At 37.7% G+C, this 24,139-nt stretch overlaps 1 protein-coding gene across 1 annotated transcript in view; it reads right to left on the bottom strand.

Moving 5' to 3' along the window:
* Window positions 1-24,139, bottom strand: part of SHC3 (SHC (Src homology 2 domain containing) transforming protein 3) — a 55,906-nt gene that overhangs the window by 19,004 nt on the left and 12,763 nt on the right. Inside the window, exons 2-4 of the mRNA XM_009870254.1 lie at window positions 15,699-15,769; window positions 3,530-3,593; window positions 839-958 (exon numbers count right to left, since the gene is read on the bottom strand). Coding sequence (XP_009868556.1) covers window positions 839-958; window positions 3,530-3,593; window positions 15,699-15,769 — 255 coding nt within the window. The remainder of the gene's footprint in view (window positions 1-838; window positions 959-3,529; window positions 3,594-15,698; window positions 15,770-24,139) is intronic.

Genomic DNA, 24,139 nt, shown 5'->3' with positions numbered 1-24,139 from the left:
AGAATATTATGTTTTTTCCAAATTAGGATAAGAATGAAGATAAATCAGTGAAATCATAATAACAAGGTTTCAACAGAAAATGTATGTATTATCTCTTATTCTTTAATCCTGATGTTGCAGGAATTTTATTTTTTTCTCTCTAGTTGTATCTGGGCAAAAAGTTGAGTGCCCTGTGTGGCTCACAGCAAATAGCACAGCAGTGACTATGCATGTCTGCCTGCTTTCTCTTTACATATACCCTGAGCAGGGATTTTTCTCATCTCGTACATCATTCACAATCTACTGCAGTGATTCCCTAAAGTCGGTCTGTACCTTCAGCACAATGAAGAAGAAATGGTCTGCTTGAAAAACGCTGCCTTGTCTCCCTAAAAGACTGGCATTTCAGTGCACTGCTAAACCCCTGAGGCTTTATTTTTAGCAGTGCCTCAGGAAGAGATTGCTCTTTGAGGCTCTAAATGGGAGACAACAAAATCTGGGGATGTGCTTTCAGTTCTTTAGTCACTTATCCCAAATGGATCCCTTTTAATGCTCTGAAAGTTTGTAATTGTACCCAACAAGAACTCCCACGACTGGAAAATGCCATTTCATGTCATAGGTCATTTAAAAACAAAACTGATCTACCTGAAACATGGCAAGAAGAAATTAATTCATCAAAGCTGTGTCAAATACTGGAATAAATTATGACTCCTAATATGCTTTATACCCTGTTTTCATTCCCTTTATAAAAATTATTGAGGAATAATAGCTTTGAGGAACTGAGTATTTTGGCAGACAGCAAATCATTGTGCAGTAGGCTGTTATCAAAAGCTTCACAAATTAATATGGCAGTTATGCTTACCTGTTTTGTATCAGGAGTCATTAGGTTTAAGCTGGTGGTGGAGATATTCAGCATTATGCTCATTCCTGCAAACTGAAGATTGCTCTTTCCCAAGATGCTAGAAAGAACTTTGCTTGGTGGCTGCAAGGGGTGGGGAAAAGCACATTTTTGTTCTCTGTTTATTAGGGATGACTTTCATTGTATGCAGGGTTAGCTGTAATCTTAAGGGTTTCTAAAAAGTTGATGACTTTTCAAAGATCACTTAATTGCAACAGCTGTTTTCCTCTGGAGACAGATTTATAATATTACTACTACTGCTAAAAATAGCTAGGCAGGCATACATGCACTCTTGACCTAACAAAATAGATTTTTCCAAGATAGCAAAATCTCATCTTCACCCATGAAGACGAAGTCTCAGGGACCAAGTGAGCAGACTAAGATGAATACTTCAAGTCAGTATCTTAAAATGGCATGTTCTTATTCTGTGAAAACAGCTTCAACTCTAGAAAAGAAATCTGGTTTTTGTTCTGCATCTACTGACTGCTCTACCCCCTTCTCACATGGAAGGTGGGACTCCAGTAATAATGATGGGATGCTCTCAAAAAAGGATACAGCATCATTACGTTGTACAAGAGTTGTCAGCACTAGGTAGAATGCCACATGTAGACTAAAACCTCTGTATGCGAGGTTACAACATGCAGCTAAAAATTACTCCTAACTCAAAGAGTAAGCACAAAGTGCTGGAATGTAATGATAGGGATGTAATAATAATAATAACTTTTGTAGGCTTTTCACTAGATCTTGGAAGGTTTTGTAGCAATACAAGTTATCCTGCCAGAGCAAAATGTACAAGCTTCTCACTTTTGACATAGCTGCATGAGAGCAGCCTCAGTTGGGTAGCCACAGCCTGTAAATAATCGGGCTGCCCAGCAGTAACAGACCAAGTCCTTCCACCGGCTGTACTGGCACTGGACAATACTTCTGCTGGTCATCAGGATATAAAAGCAAAGCTGACACTGGAGACAGTGGTTTTTTTGCCAGTTTATTTGCATTTGCCCCAGGCTGCCTGAAAGTTTGGAAAGTTTTGTCTGTAGCAGGATGGGCGCACTTATGCTTCTTTACTACTTACATATATATTCCATTTTAGCTCCTTTTCCTTCTGTTTAATTGATTAAAAATACGCTACCTATATACTGCTCTTATGTAACAATTATGCTGCACTATTTCAACTTTGTCGTGTTACAGAGCCAGTGCTTCATTAGCTTCTCTTTAAAACAAGCTTAAACCTTCATGATTCTCAGCTCATGCCTAAGGATCGGCTGCCCACAGTGTGCATAAAGTGTGAAAATTTGACCTCAAGGAGTACATGTCACCCTAACCAAATTCATAAGCCACTAGAGACAGAAATCATCATGGAAGCACAGACTGGCAAAAGATATTCGTCTAATGTGTATCTGAAATTTTTTTCTCAGCCAGTACATTTACTTCAAAAACACTATTTCTTGTCAATAATAGGTTAGCAACGTTGCTTTTAGACCTCCTAATACAGCAAGGTGTCTCACTAGGCACATAGGACGCTGTTTAACCTACATTTTGGTTAATATTTTGTGTCACTTTGCTTTCCAAAGAAAGAGATATTTTCTTGTTACTTCCTGGTTTCAAAACAAAAGCCAGAGAACCTAGAAATGCCAATGAGATAAATTTGGTGGTGGAGAAAGCCACAACCTTAGTTTCTGAGGCAGTTTCCAATTATGCTGTGGCATATGTTGTCACATATGCTTTATTTTACCAGGGGAAGATTTTCCACTGCAAACAAGTGGCATTTCATCACATCCTTTTCTGCTGGGATTCTGTCAGATGCTGAAGGAGTTGGAGAAGGAGGCAGATTTTTCCTTCACCTGCCTGTTCTCATTCAGAACCCAGCAACACATACAGACGCTATAACTAAGTGCCTCCTATGCTCATTCTCTTGGAGTTATCATTAAATCCTAGCTATCTAGCAGGTGCCTGGAAAAGCAGGCAGTGCAGGAGTTGAGACAAGGCTTCCTCCACTCCTTGCCTGCAGATCCTAACTTCTACCACACAAATAAGAATAAAAACATGGTCATAAACATGTCAGACCAATGTGCACTGGATCCATCATCCGTGCTGGCCACTGAGCACTGGCCACTGAGTACTGGCCACAGGTGTTTATGGAAAGAAGGCAGAGAACAAGAGGATCACCTGGTATGTTCCCTCCATTTCCAGAGATCAGTGATTTCCAAACTTTTTAGTTGCCATCAGTAGAGCTGTGCTCTAACAGCAGATCTAATCACTTTCAGAACAGTGTATATTTTTGGCTGCAACAGCTTCCAGCACCTATTTCCACAATTTACTCATGCAATTTATGAAAAGGCACCCCTTTTTGTTTGTTTCAAACATTCCACCTGCAATCTACGAAAGAAAGAAAAAGGAGAGGATTTCTACAGCAGGAACATAAAGGCAAGCCATAATATTTTTCCTAGGTGTACCCATACTTCTAGACGTCTATAAAAGCAGATCCTGATCAAAAGGGCAAGAAGCAACATACAGTGGGTGAAAACAGCCAATATTGTAAATTATTAATGATCTTCAATTCTTGAAGCTGCTGTAAAGTCACCTGCCTGCTGTGACTGGTCTCCTCTGTTGAACTAGGAAAATACAGTCAACTGCACTACAAGAAAAGACAAATACCTTTCGTTTCTTGAAGGCTCCTTTGGCACCAGGCACGGCTTCACAAACACGACTGATCGCTTCCCTGAAGAGATAGAAAAAAGCTTTATGGCAAATGAATGTGTGAAACACTGGGAGAGAACAGCTTCAGACCGTATTTCTGTTCACAAATGAAGATAGTAAGCAGGTCAGTTAGCTCTCTTCTCACAGCTAAAACAGATGCCATTCAAATTAGATTACTTCAGTGTGAAGCAGAAGACAGTAAATAGTCAATGTGAGTGTAAAGAAAGGTATCTCAACAACCACAAAAGATAAAAATGTTTTCTCACATTATTAAAAAGACCTTTTCTTAATGCAAATTAGAATATTTATCTTAATATTTTCTTCCAAGTCTCATTTTTGTGCCTTATTAAGGCATGAGGAATCTGATCATAAGACATGGTCTTTAATAAACAATAATCAACATTTAATCATCTTTATTTAAATCTTTCCTGTAAGGGGTAGTAACTGTCATTTTTCTCAGTACAATATGATGCACTTTTCCAGTCACAGAAAAAACCCTTGGCTTTAGATAATGTCAGAATGCTAAAAAATTCCTGGTAATATGCATATTGTATACAATACACACGATGTACAAAATTTTAATTTATATTTGTTCAGTACAATCTGAATAATTTATTTGTGGTCTACTTCTATACTGCAAGCAAAACTAATGTGATTAACATTTTGCTTCAGTTTTCTAATGTTACTTCATTCTTCACATCACACTCAGGTTGAACGAAAAAACTACATATTGAAAATTAACTTTAATTCATACTTTCTCATAGGAGAAGAGTAACTGTATACTACAAAACCTCTTGAAATCATGCTATTAGAAACAAATCTTACAGACATTTTCAGTATTTAACAAACTATTATCTGAAAGTCAACTTAGTCAGTATTTAGAATTTGGTACCATGCATGCAGAAACCTCCTCATGACTATCGGCTACAAAGCTGCAATAGATCTGTTAGATTGATACTGTAAGACAGAAGAGTCACACAGGGACAAGTAAAGACGACTCCAAACCTTGTTTAACTGTTTTAAATATGAATTGAGACAAATCACACATTATACTTAGACCTAAAACCACACAAATAACATGTATTTTATGAAAAAAACTGACAAAGAAAAGCCCAAAACACCACAAGCAGAAAGGGAAAAAATGAACAGACACAAGACAGTCAATATAATCAAAGCCATGAAACATCACCTTGATAAAAACATAAAAGATTTTAATTTTATGCTGTGTGCAGGATGATATGATATTTCAACTACACGTTACATGACTGCACAGGATGAACAAGTGAGTCAGGAGAGAAATGTAGACATGTTCATACATATCAGCATTCAACATACAGTGCCTCAGCAAATGTCAGAGATTTATCCAGCTGCAATCAGTAATCACTATATGGTTATGTCTTGCATGCTTTTACATAGGGCCCTATTCAGAGTTTGAATCACTTGAAAGAACTGCATTATTTTGGGGGGTGGGGGTGGTTGTGGGGGTAGCACAGGCAGGTTTAAGGTCTTGTCATTCTGAAGCAACGAGAGACTTGCTGCACAAAATTGTCAAAAAAAGTTTTCAGGCACACAATCTTTTCTTCAGCTCTAGAGGAGAGCTTGTTTGTTCCACAGCTTGTCGTCTTTTTATTTTTTTTTCACCAAATACACTTGCCCATCCAGTAAAACTGCTCCTCAATACAAACCGCGCCTTGCATATGCCCTGAGACCATCTCAACTACTACAGCACTCCTTTTCACAGAACTTGTATTTAGTTCTTACATTTACCACAATGCTTCTTTGAGTCCAAACGAATGTTTTAGTTAACATAGCTAGTAACTTTTCTCACAGAGCAAGTAAAAGTTGCTTGGTTTACAACAGCAGCCCTGACGCATCTTAGAAATACAGCACAGCAAGCACCATACAGAGTGATAATCATGATCCTGAGACATAGTTTAATCCTGAAAATGTAATCATGGAAAAAGAGTACTGTCCACCAAAAATGCTTTTCTTTGACTCAGGAAAAGCAAACAGGCATTATATCATACAAAGCCATCCACTCAGCCTTACTTCTGAGCTACACCTTAGGGTTTTCCACCTCTTTCTTGTACTGAACCAAATACTTGAGAGGCAACAGAGTGAGAAGTCCAGGCCTGTGGCAGTCCCCAGCCCACTGCTTCTTTCAGCCCCATTACTCTTTCTTCACCTGTGCGTCTGAGCTTCCCAGGCATTTTGACTGCAAGCTGCTGACACAAAAGTATCACTGGCACTTCATCTTCTTCATCTCCTCCAGTGCTCTGATTAGCACATTGAGATCCCACACCGGTTTTGCCTCTCACAAAAAGAATTCATATTTCAGATATATGAATTGTGCTTGAGAGATAAATTCACCTGTAACTTCCTTTCTATTTGCCCTCAACATTTTCTCTCCCTAGCAGCAACATGAAGCAAGTAGGAAGAAAAGGAAAGTTTCAGGCCACCACACCTGACAAAGAAAACCTTTACAAGCTTGTTATTTTTCTGGTACGGTGCTGGGATTTGTAGTGGTTTTTCTACTACCTCTTCTGCTTGCCAGCTCCTGATAATCAGACATGAAGTGTATTACTCAATAGACCCATCTGACTCAAGGACCTTGTTGATCAAAACTGCCACTTGAGTGTACGAGAGGAAATGCACCAGCTGAAAAGGCTGAAGCCCAAGGCTGAGGGCTGATGAGGCAGACTCAGTTACCGTTTGTGCGCCCTGCCTCTGTAGATATACATCCTCTCACGTGGTAACAAAGCACTATAGATGGTTTTCCAACTACCTGTCTTCCTTTTATTAAAGTATCTCCCTTTTACCTAACTCAGTGTTCCCAAAGTCTGCAGGAAGAACGGAAGGGGAGGGGGGCAGGGAAAGGACCAGAGCAGCATCTTGTTGAGATACGTGTCAGATAAGGCAAGATGTCTGAACTTGAATTTCACGATTCTTTCTGGTTTTTTTAAAACTCTGTGAATACTAATAGGTGCTCAAGCAACTGCAGGGTTTAAGCTAAAAATGCTTTTTGGTGAAAACAATGGGAAATTCAGAAAATATACTCATAGAGCAATTCTGCCTAGGCAAGGTCAGAGCAGCCTGACAGCACCTCTTTGTGTACTTGCAACAAAAGGCACAGTAATTTTCCTGCCTGGGAGTTACAAAGTAGCTGATGAAAACAAGAAGAAAAAGGATGGCTGAATATCTCCTACCACGCTGATATGCATTTTTCACAGGGGAAGGTTCCTGGATCTCATTTGGTGAGGGACGGGAGAGGGAAGGGGAAGATAGGCCTTTACACAGGTAGCCTAGTGACGTGGAAAACCCATTCTAAAGCCTTCTCTCTAGCTTGTATTGCCAGGAAGCACAGGGCAGACCTATGCGCTTTTTTTTTTTTTTTTTTTTGCAGCAAATCATATTTGCAAATGCTTCTGCAGCACAAACAGCTGAGCCACAAATCAAGCTCAGAAATAAATACTGCTGCTAGGTCAAGAGTGCCATTACCTGACTTGTGCATTGCAAACGCTTCTTCAAGGAAAGCAAAAGCAGAAGTTCTCGACACATCTGCATGGCTAAACAGTTGCACAGATTTTGGAAACGTTGGATGCAAGTACCTTTGCTTCCTTTCCAATAAGAAAGTTATTCAACACAGACACACATTACACGTTTGTAAGCCACATGCTGTTTCATTAGCTAGGCTCAGATGAAAATCAATGTAGAGTTATCTTGATTTCTTGTAAAATTAGCTACAGCGCTGTCTGCAGTAGGGACCACATGCTGAGTTCCAAATCTGTCCAAGAGTATTTTCTGCTTTGCAGATGGCCATACTGTGGAGTCATTTTCTTGGCAAAAAACATGTTGTGTATTTTGAATATAATTTCAGCATGCAAATGTTCAAGTGAAAAATTACCAATATGCATTTTCCAAGGCTGACCTATTCTGCTTTAAAGTGACTTGACATCTCTCTGAGACAGAAAAAGACATTTTACATTGCCATTTTGCTCCATTAAAAAGGCTAATGTCCTGATACTTTTCATAGCTTTAGTCATATTTTACTCTGACTGTTACATAAAGTAGCCCTCTCAGGAAGCTCAAATCTGTTCCTCTATGAAACACCATCATCTTATGTTTTTAAAGTGGTTTTTTTTTGGCTCTGATGCTAGGTTTTGTTGTTGCTGTTTCTAATTAATACAGTTTAGTTGACTAAAAACCAGAATTCTGGAACTCGTATTTCAGGGAAATGACAAGCACGTATAAATCCCACAGATTTTCTCAACATATTTGGGAAGAGTAGAGCCCTCTCAAATATTGAGACAAGAGACTGTGACTAGCTTTTAGTTTGAAATATTTGCATGACGACTTAAAGCCTACCAAGATTGTCTCATTAATGTCTTTTAGAGTCCTATAGTTCCCAAGTTTATCTTAGCCACCTCCAAAGCATAGGGCTTCACAGGTTAAAAAAAAAATACATCAAAAGATGGACTTTTTAAATGAAAGCATGACACATCTAGAAGAATTGTACAGAAGGTTCCCAGTTATTTCTTAACAGTGTTATATTCCTGCCAATTTTTAAAACAATTTATAAATCATTACCAAGTGTTGTACCAGCACTGGCTGAGGAGAAGCAAAGTCTATACTAAATATAATAATAACTTGCTTCTGAAAAAGAAAAAAACAGAGACCAAAAATACATTTTTAGAAATCTGTTTAATAGTTGAAATATAATCTGTTCATTTGCAAAACAGGCAAAATGAGTATGTGCTCTCTGAAGTAGCATGGTGATATTCACAGGCTCTGAAGCCTAAACGAGTATATTACTGTTCACGGAACTTTAAAAGCAAACTGGGAAATTGATTGTGTCTGGAATATGTAAGGCTGGAGAAGCAGGTAAGGAAATAGAACAGAGAATACAGACAGGAGGGGGAAGCCAACTGTGTGGCGTGGATGCACCTTCTGCCATGAATTCAGAATACTGTGCAGGGAGCACCCCTGTGGGAGACACTCCCCAGAAAGTGGTGCAGAGACCAAGCAATGCCATTTGTCACACCAGCCTCTCCAAAGTGAAGCCTGTCCTGACCACACAAGCGACAGAAAGGCTGGAAGAAAAGATTTGTGGAATAAGACGACACTGGTAGATGTGAGACACAAGCTGTTGTCACTCGTAGAGCAAGGAGACGACGACTCCTCTTCCTCTTGGCTCCTCATTTTGTTCCTTGAAATAGAGTTTTTTCAGGTGTAGATTATCTACAAGCAGAAAATGAAAGGAAGGCCAACTTCATTTTTGGTTCACTGAATAAACTTTATACAATTAAAGGCTTTGACAACTGTTACACATAGAGTACCACATGCTATTAAGATATGCAGTATGCAATCCATCCAATGGTTGTTACTCTTACATCTTCAGTGTGAGAATTACATCAATCTGCTAACTGAAGTCAAGGTTCTTGAAAGGACTTTTGATTTTACTGCCACAGAAACATTTTATCCCTTGGTATGCTCAATGCCAGCTCTGTTCTCAATATTTACAGATCTAACTTTAAGGAATATTTGAGGCAATTTCAGTACAATCTGTACCTTCTTTTATAAGATTCAAGCAAATTTCAGAAACGGTTTCATTCATCAGTAACAGACAAGTCTACCTGATCTTGATGACTTCTTCAAATACAGTATCTGTGAACAATGGTCTTATTTTCAGAAATGTAGAGTGAAACTGTTTATCCAGTAGCAAACCTGCTTTAGACATATCTCTTCATTCTGTATGCACACAGTCAGATTTCTGCTTAGCAAATTTGGGGCAAATACATCCATTTTCTCCGTATAACTATGGCACATGTGTGGTATCAACAGGCAATGCCAAAGAAGCGTATAGCAGTTCCTGCACTGCTGAGAACAGAGTCATACATATATTTGCAATTTACTATTACTTAGACAATTCTGAACCAAAATTCCTCTTCTTAAGAGAGAAAACCTCTCAAAATACTGGTTGCATCTTTTATGATTGTAAAGTGGGGATATACAAAACCTTGGTGTTGAATGTACACCTACAAAAGCCCTCCTTCTGCACTACGCTCCATCAGTAAAGGACAAGATCAATGACACAAAAAAAATGAAGAAAAATGTACTTGGAGGTTTAGATCTGTTAGGTAGCTCAATCCTTTAACTTCTTTTGTGACTTTCAGGATTCCTTCCACTCAGCCTGGTCTCTAGCTCTTTGTCGTACCAGTGGTCACAGAGGTGGAGAATGAGAAATTAAAACTGTCTTCTGTTGCTAAATCAGGATTGTAGTAATTTCCAAATCATGTCCAACTTCAGGTCATTTACTACAGTGTCTTCTCTCTCACAGAGTAGCCCACAGCAGGTATTTCAAAGGAAGGTATAGGAAACCTTACAAACTCAAGATGAAAGAATTTATTCTAATGAGAATTTTTCTCTAACTTCGAATTGGATTAATGTCCAAAGCAGGAATTTGAAGAGATATATCTTTTAAAGATTCTTTTTTATTAGTGGATTAAATTTCTAACATTGCCCTCTTTGAATAACCCCATAAGATATACAATATTTTATAAATGTACAAGTCATATTGCCAAAACCAACTATCCAGTGTGTGGTGTGACTGGACATGGCATATGAAAGACATTCAAAATCCTTATTTCTTTATGTAATCAAGCTGCTAGTTGTTATTAGCAGCAGAATTTGAGAGTATCTCTTTTTCCAAGGTGCTAGGCAGTTGTTAACTTTGCATTGCAATTTGCATTTAAAATGTATTAAGACCAGTCTGCCTCAGCCCTTCTGCTTCTGCAGAGCCACACAGAGTCACCAGCTTTCTGAAAACCCAGGGTTGAGCTCTATCCTTAACAACTTCCCTGAGCATTTGGCTTTCAACTCTCCACTTTCTCCAACCCCTGAAGGGCTTTTTCCTTCCTCACAAAGGCAAGTGGAATAGGGGAGTTCAGTTAATTTCTCTCAGTTAGGCTTTGTATTACCATGTATTAGTTGAAATAATCCAAATACTAGCTATCATTTTCTCCATTAATCTCATTTCTGTGCTATTGACAGCTAAACTAGCAAATGTAAATTTTTCTCTGACAGTGCCAGGCACGACAGCTGTCATTGCCCCACTTGAAGGTGTGCTGTATGAATTGTAAGGATGCCTCCACCCACTTTTGAGAATCTTGCTTCCTGGTGAACTGAGCAACATCAGCACTAGAGCTTTTGCCCTGAAGTAACTGTGCACAAGAAAAGAGGATTCTTGTGCACACAGCTGTGTATCCAGACCACGATGTGGGTATGCGTGCTCTGCCATCCCTCAAAGCACCATCATTTATGCACTGCCCCACATCCAGAGTCCACATAGCATAAAGCAAGGGTGAATCACACTCACCTTCCAAGCAAAAGAGAGTATTAAGGAGGAGACTGAATACAGAATGCGCGGCAAATAACACATTACCTATCCGCCTTCAAGAATCACAGGGGAAGCACTCTTCCTTTTCAATGTCTTCCACCTTTTTTTCAGTGATGCTTGCTGACAGCGAATTTCTGCAAAGAATACACATACAGTTGAAAGAAACACTACAACAACTGAATTTTATTCATATTCTTTTTGCATTTGAATGGACTCAAACACAGCTCTAAAATCTGGATTTCTGTCATCTCCTCTCCAGAAGCTGGAGATACTGACATAAATGGATTTGTTTTTCACAATTAATAAAATTCAGGCCCCAAATGTGGAGATAAATTTCTTTCAAATTGTTCAGCCCAACAGATCTCATGGAGAAGACTGGGATCAGAGTTTAGATTTGGGTCCACTGCTGATAAGAAATATTTCAGTCCTCTGATCTACCTGCTATTACCCCAGCATGCAATATGTTTTATTTAGCATGGGAAGGTGTGACTTTCTGAAGCTACACGCAGCAAACTGATTGCATTCAATTAAATACCAATGAACATGCAGCCTTGTAGTCTAGACTTTGCCGTATGGAGAATACTTCATGCAACATTATTCTAATTCAAACCAGTGCATAACTATACTCATGCATACAACACAGTGGTGAAAACTTGTTACACCATAACAGATTCAGCAGTAAGCAAACAAACATATTGTATGAGCTGCAAGCACTGCACATGTTGCAATAGAATTTTACCTGATTTTTAGGTTTTTTTTTAAATAAACAGCCTGAGGACACAAAGGGCCTGGCCATGCAAGCTTAAGAATGGCCCCTTTCTGTGACGACAATGGTAGGTTTCAGACGAACTTGGGACCACTTGCCACTTGCAGTTAGCTCAGTAGTCTCGCCTGCCAGTCCTCACGTTCCTCCACTACGTTGAAAATGAAAGGCTTCTGTTCGTCTTGCTGCCCAAGAAAGCAATCTTGACTCCACACGTTACAAGAATTATCACTGGATAATTAATGACGCAACATGTAGATTCATTTGGCTTTTATTTTTCATTATGCATAACAGCTGACCTTTGGATTGCACATCCATTTATTTGCTCAAGAATTCACATGACATTACATTCATTACCAAAAAGAATAAATACAATGCAACTGATTAATACTACACTAGTTCTCCTATTTCTTCTGCAGTGGAAGAATCTTGAGACTTCAAATGCAAAACGATAAGTGCGAAAATCTGTTACAAATTGTGCATAGCTCTTCATTTTTCCTCAAATCAGACATAAAATTAGGACAACAATACCTTTTGTCAGGCACCACCAGGGTTGTTAAGATCCAATGAAGAATATGACAAGTGAAAATGCTTGTTCACTCTTTCACAGGAAGATAAATGTACTGCTGCAAGTTTTAACATTTACAGAAAGTGAAAAAGCAAAAAACCCAAGTTACAGGCCAGGTACAACAGCATTAGACGTCACAGGTTTATTTTTCATATAACTGCGATAAGGAAGGAAAGACCACTGACCAAACTATTTACACTGAGACTGCAATCCAGTTCCTGGAGTTGAAGTCACAGTTCTTCATTTGGCAAACTGGCCCATGCATACATACTGATGTATATGCTTTCCTCATGTGTTATAACAGCTGTGATTTTCAAAGCCATTCAAAATACCATTCCCATTAAATTCTTATTCAAAATGGGTTTCTAATTCACAAGATAACTAAAAATCTGAGCCAAATTTTTAAGTAATTTCTAAATGTTCACGCAACAATTTGTGTTCTTTACATTCATTTAGTCATAGTTTGTCTGTCACTGGGGCTAATGCTTTCTCCAAAATAATGCTCAAAGTTTCCAGCCGAGCTAGAGACATCTCACCCTTTTCACCTAGGAACTGGTGCTGTTCATCTTACTTTGGGGTTTTGTTGCTCCTCAAGGCTAGCAGAGACATAAAGTGACACATACAATAACTGGAAGGCAGAAAAAAAGGTAAACGTAAGATCCCTAAAGGCTGACTTCCTATGTTCGACCTCTGCAATCTGGAGGAAAAGCAAGGCTAAGAAAGCAAGTAAGGACAGGGATGTGATGTAGTTCTAGAAGGGGATTCAGTGCTTTGTATATATCAAGCATCATGCCTGCTTCTTACGATGACAAGCATCCAGACTTCCATGCTAAACTTGGCTCATCTTTTCTAACTTTTTTTGACCATATTTGGTAAATACTGCACAATACCAGAAGTCATATCGGCCTATGGCAGATCGCTTTCTTCTATGACTGGTTTTGTAAGAAAAAAAATTACAGATTAAACAGGTGTGATACACGAAGTAGGATTAATTTATAAAGTTCTGGGTCAGAAATGGATCAAATCTGCCTTGACATTTGTTTCTCCAGTTATGGGAAATGGCATAGAGAAGTTTACATAGCCCCATGAACAGAAAAGCTTTTACTGCAGCTATGGAACTAGGGTCCTCAGATGGAGCAGTCAGAACTCACATTACCAGACCTACAGACAAAAGCCTCAATCACACTCTACCACAAGCCATCAGGTTATAGTAACAGTCTTCTTACTGGTGGCAGGTAATGGACATACCTAACTATAATGTGTGACACAGGAGACACAAATGTAATTTTCAGGTGCTTTTATGTTATTTGGAATCAACGGGCTGCAGAGACCATTTGCTGCCAGGTGTCTTCTTAAGAGGGGAATGATATCAGAACATCGGCCTTATTAATCCCATGCATGCCTTGAGGTCTATGATATGTTTCGTGCACATAAGCAAGTTAATCGTCAAATGCAACAATTAATAACTCCTTAATAATATTTTCTTTATAAAGAATAGCCTTGCATGTGAAATGCTCTATCACAAAGTATGTGGGTACTTAACGCATGTGTCATAAGGATTTATAGAGCCAGATGAATTAGTGAGCTGCAGATTAAGATACTAGATCCTGATTCAAAAGTCACCTAAAATCTCCTACTTCCGAAACTAGTTTTAGCTCAGGAACTATATGGTCAGAATTATGTCTTCATTGCTTTATGATTAATAGAAAATTGCGAATGCAAAATAACAGCAAAACAGGAAGATATGGCTTCCTGTTTGTAAAAATACTCTGTGCTCTAGATGTGGTCAGAAGAAGATGAGCCAAGAAATTGCCCACCACGTAGTCAAATATACTATAACTTCAACAGAAAAAAATTCCAAGTCTGTTTCCCAGTAAAAGCCAAGAATAATTTTCGTGTTGAAAGAACTACAAGATAACGGTATTGTGTTTGTTCTGACCATATTGCTTTAAATCAGCAAATATGGTTAAGTATTAATGGCAGAGGTGTGCTTTTAACCTAGGTAATAAAAGTGCAAAAATGTTCCAGTGAAGACATATAGTGAAAGAGACTACACAGAAAAATAAAGCTGAATTCACTTGACTTTCAGGTATAGAAAAAAAACCCCCAGTAACTACCACAATGGTTTCATAAGCTAGTATCATCTAACTTCCAAGCAGTAAACACAAATATGGCACCTGCATGGGAACTACAAGTCTGCTTAGACATTAAATCATTTAAAAAGTCACTGCTGCAAATACTACAGAAATGTACTCGCTGAGTTTAAAAAAGTACAGTAGTAAAATTCCCAAATGCCTCCATTGCCTGAAAAAGAGAATTCTGTCATTTACCTGCCCTTGTGCTTTTATGCTCCTCATTAATGCAACGATAAGTTAATGATTAAGATTTTGTGAGGACTTATGGGGTCCAATTCAAAGCTGCCGTATGCAAGTGTAACTCAAAAGTCAATGCATATAGACCATACAATGGGTATCCACTCCTAAAAATAAGTAATTTTTCTCATTTGTTAAAAAATAAATGCTTAGCTGCCTATGGTATGCCAAATGGTTTATGACAGACTATCAGCATCTGTAAGACAGAAATTCAAGTACAGTACCGAGTCACATCACTTCATACACGTTCCTTCGGAAAGGATTACTTTATTATTTTGATGTCAGAACTTGAAAAAGAGGTCTCCAGTTGCTGGAAGATGTCCATGCTACAGTCCTCTGAAATCAATGAACTCAGCTTTTCAAGTGAAAATGCCTGCAAAACCCTAGAGTTCTAGAAAAAAAAAAAATTATTCATGGGCACTTCTTAAGACAGTGCTTATGTACTGGTCTTATAAAAGTACCTTGACAGGTTTTAAAGAATTGTAAGAATTGTAAGAACCTAAGACAGAACCTAAGAACTGTAAGAACCTAATACAAGCTTATTGTTTCTTACATACAGTCTGGAAAAGACAACATTCTTTCATTTGTTTCTGGTATCGTTGTAGTGATATATCCTTTGCACGGCTAGTTTTGTAATCTGACATATTTTCATAAGAAATCACTATAAAACATAGAAACACAAGGCTCTAAAACCAGCTCCCTAGACTAATTATGACAATTACACTGCAGGTTTTATGCCTATTCTAAGTCACAAATATCATGGCTCAAATATAATGAAATTAGCATCCAGATAAGTGCCTTATTTGGCATAACAAACAGGAAAAAAAATTCTAAAGTAGTTTCAAACTACAAGGAAAACATCTCTTAAGACTTTTTTGAGCTGTATTCGTAGCAGGTGAGAGAAGAAGTGGACTTATGATATCCAAGAATTAGTTACTACATGTTTTGCCATCTTCCTGGCCTTTTCACCTTGGGAACACACTTTAGAAGTTACTTTAAAAAACATATATACTTATACAAAGTCTTACCTTGCAATCTGTGTTCTAGTGTTGAAGTCAAGAGATCTCATTGAGCGTAAGACTTCTATACACCCCAAGTACTGTAAGGAAATAGAAACGGTTGGGAAAGGTATTACAATTATTCTTGCGTTCTGGGAGAAAGTACAGCTAATCATTAAAAGGCATTGTATAATTCTTATTTTTATGTTTGATTTATCCTATATATCAGGTAGGTTATTATTATTATTACATTCTTGTATATCACAGAATTGTTTGACTTACGGCTCAAGCTTTGTTTAACATATCTTTTTATATTTAATCCAATCACTGCAATACACCTAGTTCATAATGTATTGATGTGCTTTTCAATTTTCCTCTACTTTAATTGTTCCATTTTAGATACAAAACTAATCAAAAGAAAAAATAATTTAATGGAAAAGCAAGTGTGGTAAAGCAAGTTCATCTACCACTGGTTAGCAGGAAAAATTTATTTAAGCAGAGAAAGCTGGAAAGAACTCAGGTGAATCTTCCAGACTTGCCTCCTGTGGGCCTTAGATAGTAGCTTTGTACTAACCAGCTCGTGACTGGCACATCCTAGAGCAGGGTCTTTACATGTAGGTTAAGTACTCAACCATACACCTGTCTTTTGAAAAGCAAGGGAAACAGGCATGAGCCTTTATGTGATTAGTTTGATAACGCTAATTGTAGGTTTATATCAGTTTTTATATTAGTTTTATATCAGTTTTTATATGTATTGGCAGCATAATGCAGTCTATTTAGGTATGGAACTGGTACAAAAAATTAAGTGAGGCCACTATTTTGTGCCTCTTTAGGAATTTTATTTATACTGAGGAAATGTTCTTTTAATTAGAAAATTACTACATCAGTAATTATCTAGAATTTCAGCAATGCTTTTTCTATAGAAATATGTATGTCACAAACTGTTTACAAGCTGAGGGAGTAGTTTATTTTCACATGCCCATTATCATTCAATTTATTGTTATTAAATGCGATGAAGTCATTATAACAATTAATAAAATAAACTAGAATACCAAGTGATTCCTATTCACTATGTTACTTGAACTTGGATTATAATAGCCTACAGTTTCTGGGAATGTTTGTTTAAAGATCAATTTCCTATAATTTTTTAGGAATCTCCTGCAACTTTACCTTAGTTTTTTTTAAATCTTGTAAAATCATGAAAAATGTCTTGTCTATATGAGATCCTGGCACATGAAGCTTTCAAACTGTTTAGATTATCATCACTTCTCTATCAGTGCAAAATTAGTTAACCCTTGTGTTTTATTACAAGTGGATTCCCTTTTTACTTATACTTCTGCCTCAGTACTTAAAGCATCCAGAACAACATTTTCATGCTTTGCTGCAGCAAGTTAAGCCATTAACTCTGTGTTTAAGTATCTCAGAGGGTGATTTGATTTGCTTGGAGATGAAGTGCATTAAACATCAATTGAGATAATTAGCCGAAGTCAGTTAACTTACATCAATATACAGCAGTGAAAAGATGTTCTCCTGTACTCTCTTTTTATTTTAGTTCTAGGATGCTTTCATAGATAAACTTTCCCAAATATTTCATATGAGATACCTTTAAAAATTAAATATGCTGTAAATTGTATAACTATTCAAATGTATTCTTGTGATTTTCTGTTACTGAAATACTTGGTTTTCATTATTTCATCCTGTTCATTTAGACTGCTCAATAGTAAAACACTCTTGGAATGCACTTGTTTCTTCACTCATCTATATTTGCCATAAGTCTTTTGAAACAAAGTAATTGTACAGGTTTGAGAACGAAGTCCAATATTTTGGAAGCAAACTCTGGAAGGTACTTTGACAAGCACATGCAGGCGTGCAAGTGAATACACAAACACATGTGCACACAAGTCACTGTCAAAATAAACACACAAATAATTAGACAAATACCCATAAACATACTTAGAAGGCGTGCATTTAGACACCTTTGAGTCATTCTGCCTGATCTGCATCAACAAAAGTAGAGACAAAACCAGACTGAAGGAAGGTCAGATGGAAAAATTACCCTGTATTTGTTTTATGTATAGCATGGAGACAGCTGAACACAACATAGTAAGGTTTGCAGTATTCCTGACTGATCAAGGCAAAGATGGCAACTGATTTTCTGGGGTAAAAGATGTGAACACTTAGTCACACGGCATGTTTTCAAGTAACAAAATTACTGTAAAAACTGACATTCAAAAGGTCCAAAGGCCAACTACAGGGACATATAACTCACCTACTGCTATGCTTCAATTATTCCCCAAGACCAACATTGCTCTCTAAAAAAATCCATTTGAAGTACATCCTGACAAGGATCCACAGAAAGGAGACATACAACCAAGATAGCAAGTAAATAAATTATTCATTTATTTCAACAAATAAATATTGTGATTAAAAAGAAATGCTATCTTTTGCTTTAGACATTCCATGAAACATTTAAAATATAGTTATAAAACAATCTACTACTAAGAAAGCTCATCTCTCCCCAGCACTTAATGTACAGTCTAACCAATCAGCTACTGTTCACTATGGTATTTATGAGCTCCCACTAGCATCCTCCTGCTCACTGCTCAGGAAACAAGTAGGAAGCAGGAAGATTTGGGACTAAAGTTGCAAGATCTCTCAGATAACATTCTGCCTTCTATCTACTTTCTGGTATTTGGATGAGTTTCCAGCTTGCATACCTTCATTGAATGGTACTATGCCCCAAGGAAAAAGTTCTCCATGTGAATGAATACCTTCCCATTCAGAGGTTTTAGATTAATGACTACTACTTTACATGCTAAACATCTTGCACAAAGCCGATTTATATCTAAAAACATAGTGCCACATTCTCCTGGGACCATACCTCTCTCATTGCATGAGGTTCCAACATCCTTACTAGTTACAGTTTTTCCAAGTAAATGTAAGAGAAGGCCATGTATCCCGGGTTTCTGGTTTGTCCCATAGGTGAAGATTTTTTCCATATTCTCTAAAGCACCTCTGTCTTCTCTATGACTCAGAAAATTCTTGTTTAACAACTAAAATATTTTACTGTACCCTGTGTATTGAGTTCTTCTAACATTTGTAAGAAACAGACAGTTCAACGTGAGCACTGAGTGCGTTCATAGGCTCGGAGTGAAGGGAAACGGCAAACGAGGGCAGTCACTGTCAGGAATGCCTTTTGCTCCATGAACATGAACAACCTGGTTCAGTGTTTCCTATCAAGCTCTTCAAATCACCAAGATACTGGAAGAAATCTTCCACTGTTTGACTCAGAAGCTAGTAGTAACTTCAGTAACAAATGTTCTTCTAAAAACACAGCAAGAAGCAGCCCCATGCAGCACAAACTAGGAGCGACAAATGCTTGAATGCTTGAAGTCTGAATGGCATATGCGCATCTAAGAGCAGATGAATGTCTGCCCTGAACATGGATAGCACGATGATCTGCCCATCACCTACTCTGAAACAAAATAAAGACTCTTAATATCTCATTAGCTCACCAAAACTGTGCAGGCATTCTTGGTAGATTAAGATAGACTGGTTTTAATTCATGTAACCCTATGACCATCAGCAAATCTGATTGGTTCACAACATTGCAAGTGGTACCTGCAACACACAGAGACTCGTGCAGGTTATGTAAGATCACACAGTTACATCAGCAAACAGATGTGTGTTGGCACTGTTCACCAAAATTTACTCAGTGCTTTCAAATATCGATGTATCTGAAAGCCACACTAATGTTGCATAGCTGCTGATAATAGCCTAGGGACTCAGAAAAAGGGATGTGTATTCCCGTGGTTCAGGGTGGCATATGTAGATCCGGTTTTTGAAAACAGAAATCTCTGAAACATATTATAAGATCCCTTGTAACAAGTTGGTCAATTCGCTACACATGAAGGTTTAGCCTGTGCTTTTATGTGGCAAGTGCCAAAGTGAGCATCTTTTTACTTGCCACATCTGTTCCTCATCTGTATCCCCGGTCATATATCTATATTTCCATTATTTATTTTTTTGAGGGCGGAGGATATTATTTGTTTTGTTGGTTTTGCAGGGCTTTTTTGTTTTGAATTTTATTTTTGTTAGCCAAAGAGCTAGCCCAGAATTACAGTATATTGTTTCTGTTGCAACATGCATTTATTTATGCATTAAAATTACAGTTGTTTCTAATTTCAGTTATCATCATTAACAGTCACAAGGTCTTGTGAAATGAGCACTGAGAGCATTTCAATATTCCACAATACTTAAAACTTACTTTCAAGTTTGTCATCTACCCTAAATAATAATAAAATTCAAGCCCAGATACACCCTGACAAGCAGGGCACAATACAAAAGTAGTAACAGTCCAGAACTTGATTTCAAAATGGTAAGTTTGTCAACACATAACAGTCAGGATTTTTAATATCCATACGGATGCATGAAAAGGAGAAGAAAACAACATAAAAGCAACCCAAATCATAGCCGGAGAGTGCAGGATTTAAAATTGCAAGTGTCTTGCAAAATGAGGTTTTGTTGTTAGCAAATTAATATAAAGCAGTAAACCTGAATCCTTTTGCTATCATATTAGATGAATTTACCAGCTTAACTAAATTTACAGTACCAACTCCCTAAACCACTGAAATAAAAAAAACACAAATCAACATACAAAAAACCTACAAACAAACAACATTAATCAGGTGTTCCCTTTAATAAAATAAACTAAGTAAAAGACAAATAATAAGTGCCGCAATATTTCCTAATTTTTTAAATTGTATTTTAACTGAGCATTTATTACCTTGAATACTTTACTAATTTGAGTGACACTTGCACCACAAATAGCTCAGCTAATCATCAAGAAAAGATCACATAAAGAGACGATAGCTTATCACAACATTTTCTTCTTTACTTCATAAGGAGATCATAGCGCAGTTATATGTATTTGGTTTAACTACCTAGGATCCTTTAGCAGTAAAACTTTTAAAATAATGGAATCTTAGAAGCATTGTAAATTCATGACAACACTAAACATAGTTCTATGTTGAGAGAAAAAGTGAGAAACATATATTTTTCTGAAATACTTCAGGCTTATCTGGCAATAAAAAATCCTTGCCAATTCATAAAAAAATCCTGATTGGTGGTTGCCAGTGTACCGAGTACTTCATAGTATCCATCTGCTAACAGAAGCAGTAAGAAGTCATTGATAAAAAAGCTATCTGAATAGAGTCCTTGCTATTTTTTAAGATAAACAGTGTACCAAGTAATACCTAGAATTTAAAATATATAATCATCCTTCCAGTTACCCATAGCAAAGTGCCTTACCCGATCACAAAGCACTTCCACAGAAGGATGTAAAGATATCAGTGCACAGCAAGAGGACTTTCCCTTCCACATCTTCAGGAGGAAGGTAACTGCTTGGCATTTCTGCAGACAAATCTTCTATCCTTATTCATGCAGCCTGTACGAGGATGACATAAAGCCTCCACATCTAAAGTTTTGCACCCTTTGAATCTGACACAGTGTACACACCCCTGCACCAGGCTAGCTCATCGGGTTTGTGGGGGAGGCAGAGAAGGGCTGGAGCCATGGCTCTGCATCCATGTAGTGGTGTGAATCTTTTTCAATATGATACCATGGTTCCTCATCTTGGTGACAGCAAATGGCCCAGATGTAGACAACTGACATTCCTAAGTTCTTCACCTAAATTCTTCCACTAATAAAGCCAAATGAAAAGCAAAGAAGGAAAGGAAAGGAGAATGTGCTAAAGAGCAGTGAGGATGTATTTCATGTTAGCTACAAAAGCAGAAAGTTTAGTCAGGATCTTAAGCACCTATAACTGCACTCAATTGCTAAATAATGCTTCATCTTTAACAACAGCTAATACTGACCAGCATTTACAACACTCACGTAAGTTTGTATAAAATTTTGTCTCTAACAGTAATGATGTAAAATACGATGTGTTTATACAGCAGTTTAAAAAATATAAATCCTCTTATCAGTTACCAAAAAGACTTTCAAACCTTTTCAAAACAGGTAAATGGTTCATTTAGTCAGGCTAAATATGGAGAAAGCCTCCATTTCAAATCCACATTGAATAAAAAGATTGCTTAAGAAGGGGTGCTCTGAAGAAATCTCTACATAGCAAAGACTGTCACGCATCAGTACAGCAGACAAGAGGCAGGATAGGCACCGATGTCATAAGCAGTTATGAAGACTGAAGACTGTGGGAAGCTCCTAAGGCTGAATTTATACTTAGAATCTTTTAAATATAGAGGTACTGCATTCATACTGAAAAAGAGTATGTATGAAGGGACTTTATGTATATGAAGCTAATCCTCGACCTAAGGATGCAGCTCAGGCACTCAAGAGGAACATAGATCTTAGTGGGAGCTCACAAGACCTTTCTCAACTCAACAGTCAGCTTGACCACTGGAGTGGAGGAACTACTCTTGAAGACAAATAAGGACAAAAAGTAGCAGCATAGGGAACTATCTCTCTCTCTCTGTATCACCAAAAAGTCCGCATTTTCTGAAGATCTGCTCTTTAATGTGCAATAATATTTTTATTTTTTTTTAACCTAACAGCTGCCCAGTGCTAAGGTGTTTGCCAAACCCTGGGCAAACCTTTTCCTGGTAGGTGGGGACTGCTGTATGTTATCCTGCCTTTACTGTGGCAAACATCCTACTCGAACTTTGACACCACAGAAGTCTGTGAGACACCCATTCACTGTGGGTGTTGCTGATAATGCATAGGTCTCACCTGCCTTTGGCAAAAAAACTGGCTACCACTGACTGAGCAGATAACAGCATGTTGGGAAGGTCTTGCATGCACACAACCCTTAGATTTATGTCAGTGTACACAGATATTTTAAGCAGAAGGATAGAAAGGAAGATTAGTTCTGTGTCATTTCTAATGTAGGGTGAGTCACAATATTAGAAAAAGCTGTGGGCAGAAGTAAGACTGGATATTCAGAGAGGAATAAATTTGTATGAGCAGTAGTCACAGAGCTTTAAATCAGTTGCTAGAGATTTCAGGTTCTCTGGTAGTTTGGGATATAAATATTCTTCTTCAAATGTTCTGCTTAGCTATCAGGTAACAGGATACTGAGATCTTACCTAACATGAGTGTATTTTCCCAACCATGCCAGAGTCTCCTGGCCTTCCCATATCTTGGGGCAAGCAAAAGACATCTACAGGACTATTTGAAGACACAGATCTCTGAGTGAACCTGATGACTGTGCTCTACCAATGTGTGCGGAGGGACCAGCTCTGCACCTCTGTCCATGCTTCCCCAGTTATCTGCACAACAGAACACCTGATTGGGGAAGCAGCAATCCTGCATGAAAGAAACACTGCCAGCCTTGTTCTGAATGAGGAAAAAGCTCTATATTTAGACACTGTCAGAATTTAACACCAAAAAATGTGTCATAAACATATGCTGCTGTGAAAAACAGAAAGGCACTCTTCTGTGCTTGCATACTTCTGCAGTTGATAATTTTTATACCAGTAAGTAATCATATATAGAGCTTTACAGTGAATCAATATTTCCCTCAAAGGGTTTTTTCTCATTAAGAATGCATGCTCTAATCCTGACAGAAAACTCTGAGTAAGGATTGATTGAATGGAAATGGAACGGAAAAATCTAAAACCAAGTCTTCTTCAGGGTTCAAACTACAAACAAGCCTTGACCCTTCGGCTGTAAATTTATCATCACAAATTGCTCCATGAGACAAGTAAACAAATAGAGCTTCTGAACTAGTACAAATCATGACGGATATGACCGCCAATTGCATTTCTCTCGGAAATAGGTAGCTCGCTTCTTCAGTAATGTGAAGAAGTGAGAGGAAAATACAGTTCTCCCAAGAACACCTCCCATTTTGGCCAACTTTTTTCTTTCCTATTTCCTCTTTTACAGCAACTGGCTTCTGTAGCATAAAAATATTTTAAATGTCCCTATATAGGTGGACTTTAACAATTTTTACTTGGTGAATGTTAGCCTCCTTTTTTTACAAACTCTCTTATCCTATCTGAACGCAAGGCTCAGGCATGTACAACTGTAATAACAAAGGGATTTAGGAGGCAAACATGTACATTTTGTGTGTGAGATCAGTATCTTACAGGAATTACTTCTATGAGTTAGGTACTTGAATTTATTAATTAACACATTATTTTCAGTACAATTAAATGATATTTCAGCAACCTATGATGTTTACAATGTATTTGCTTCACTATTTTATTCTTTGAACTGAATGTTCGGATTTTCAGTAACAGGAATGCTGCTAAAGTTGTGCTATTAAGCTATTTTGGTAAAAGAGGTAACCCTCATAAGCTCTTGGTTTTATTACCATAGTACAGTTATAAAATATTTTCATAACCGACTGCAGGGAAATGAGGCTGTCTTTGTATATCTCTGCCTTGATAAATTTTGATTCACTGCACCAAACGGAAACTGTGTTTCGTTAGCATCCAGAGTGCAAAATAATA

Source organism: Apaloderma vittatum, unplaced genomic scaffold (assembly GCF_000703405.1).
Source record: "Apaloderma vittatum isolate BGI_N311 unplaced genomic scaffold, ASM70340v1 scaffold44005, whole genome shotgun sequence".
NCBI lineage: Eukaryota > Metazoa > Chordata > Aves > Trogoniformes > Trogonidae > Apaloderma > Apaloderma vittatum.
Note: the sequence above shows the minus strand (reverse complement) of the source record. Positions and strands in the feature narration are given on the sequence as shown.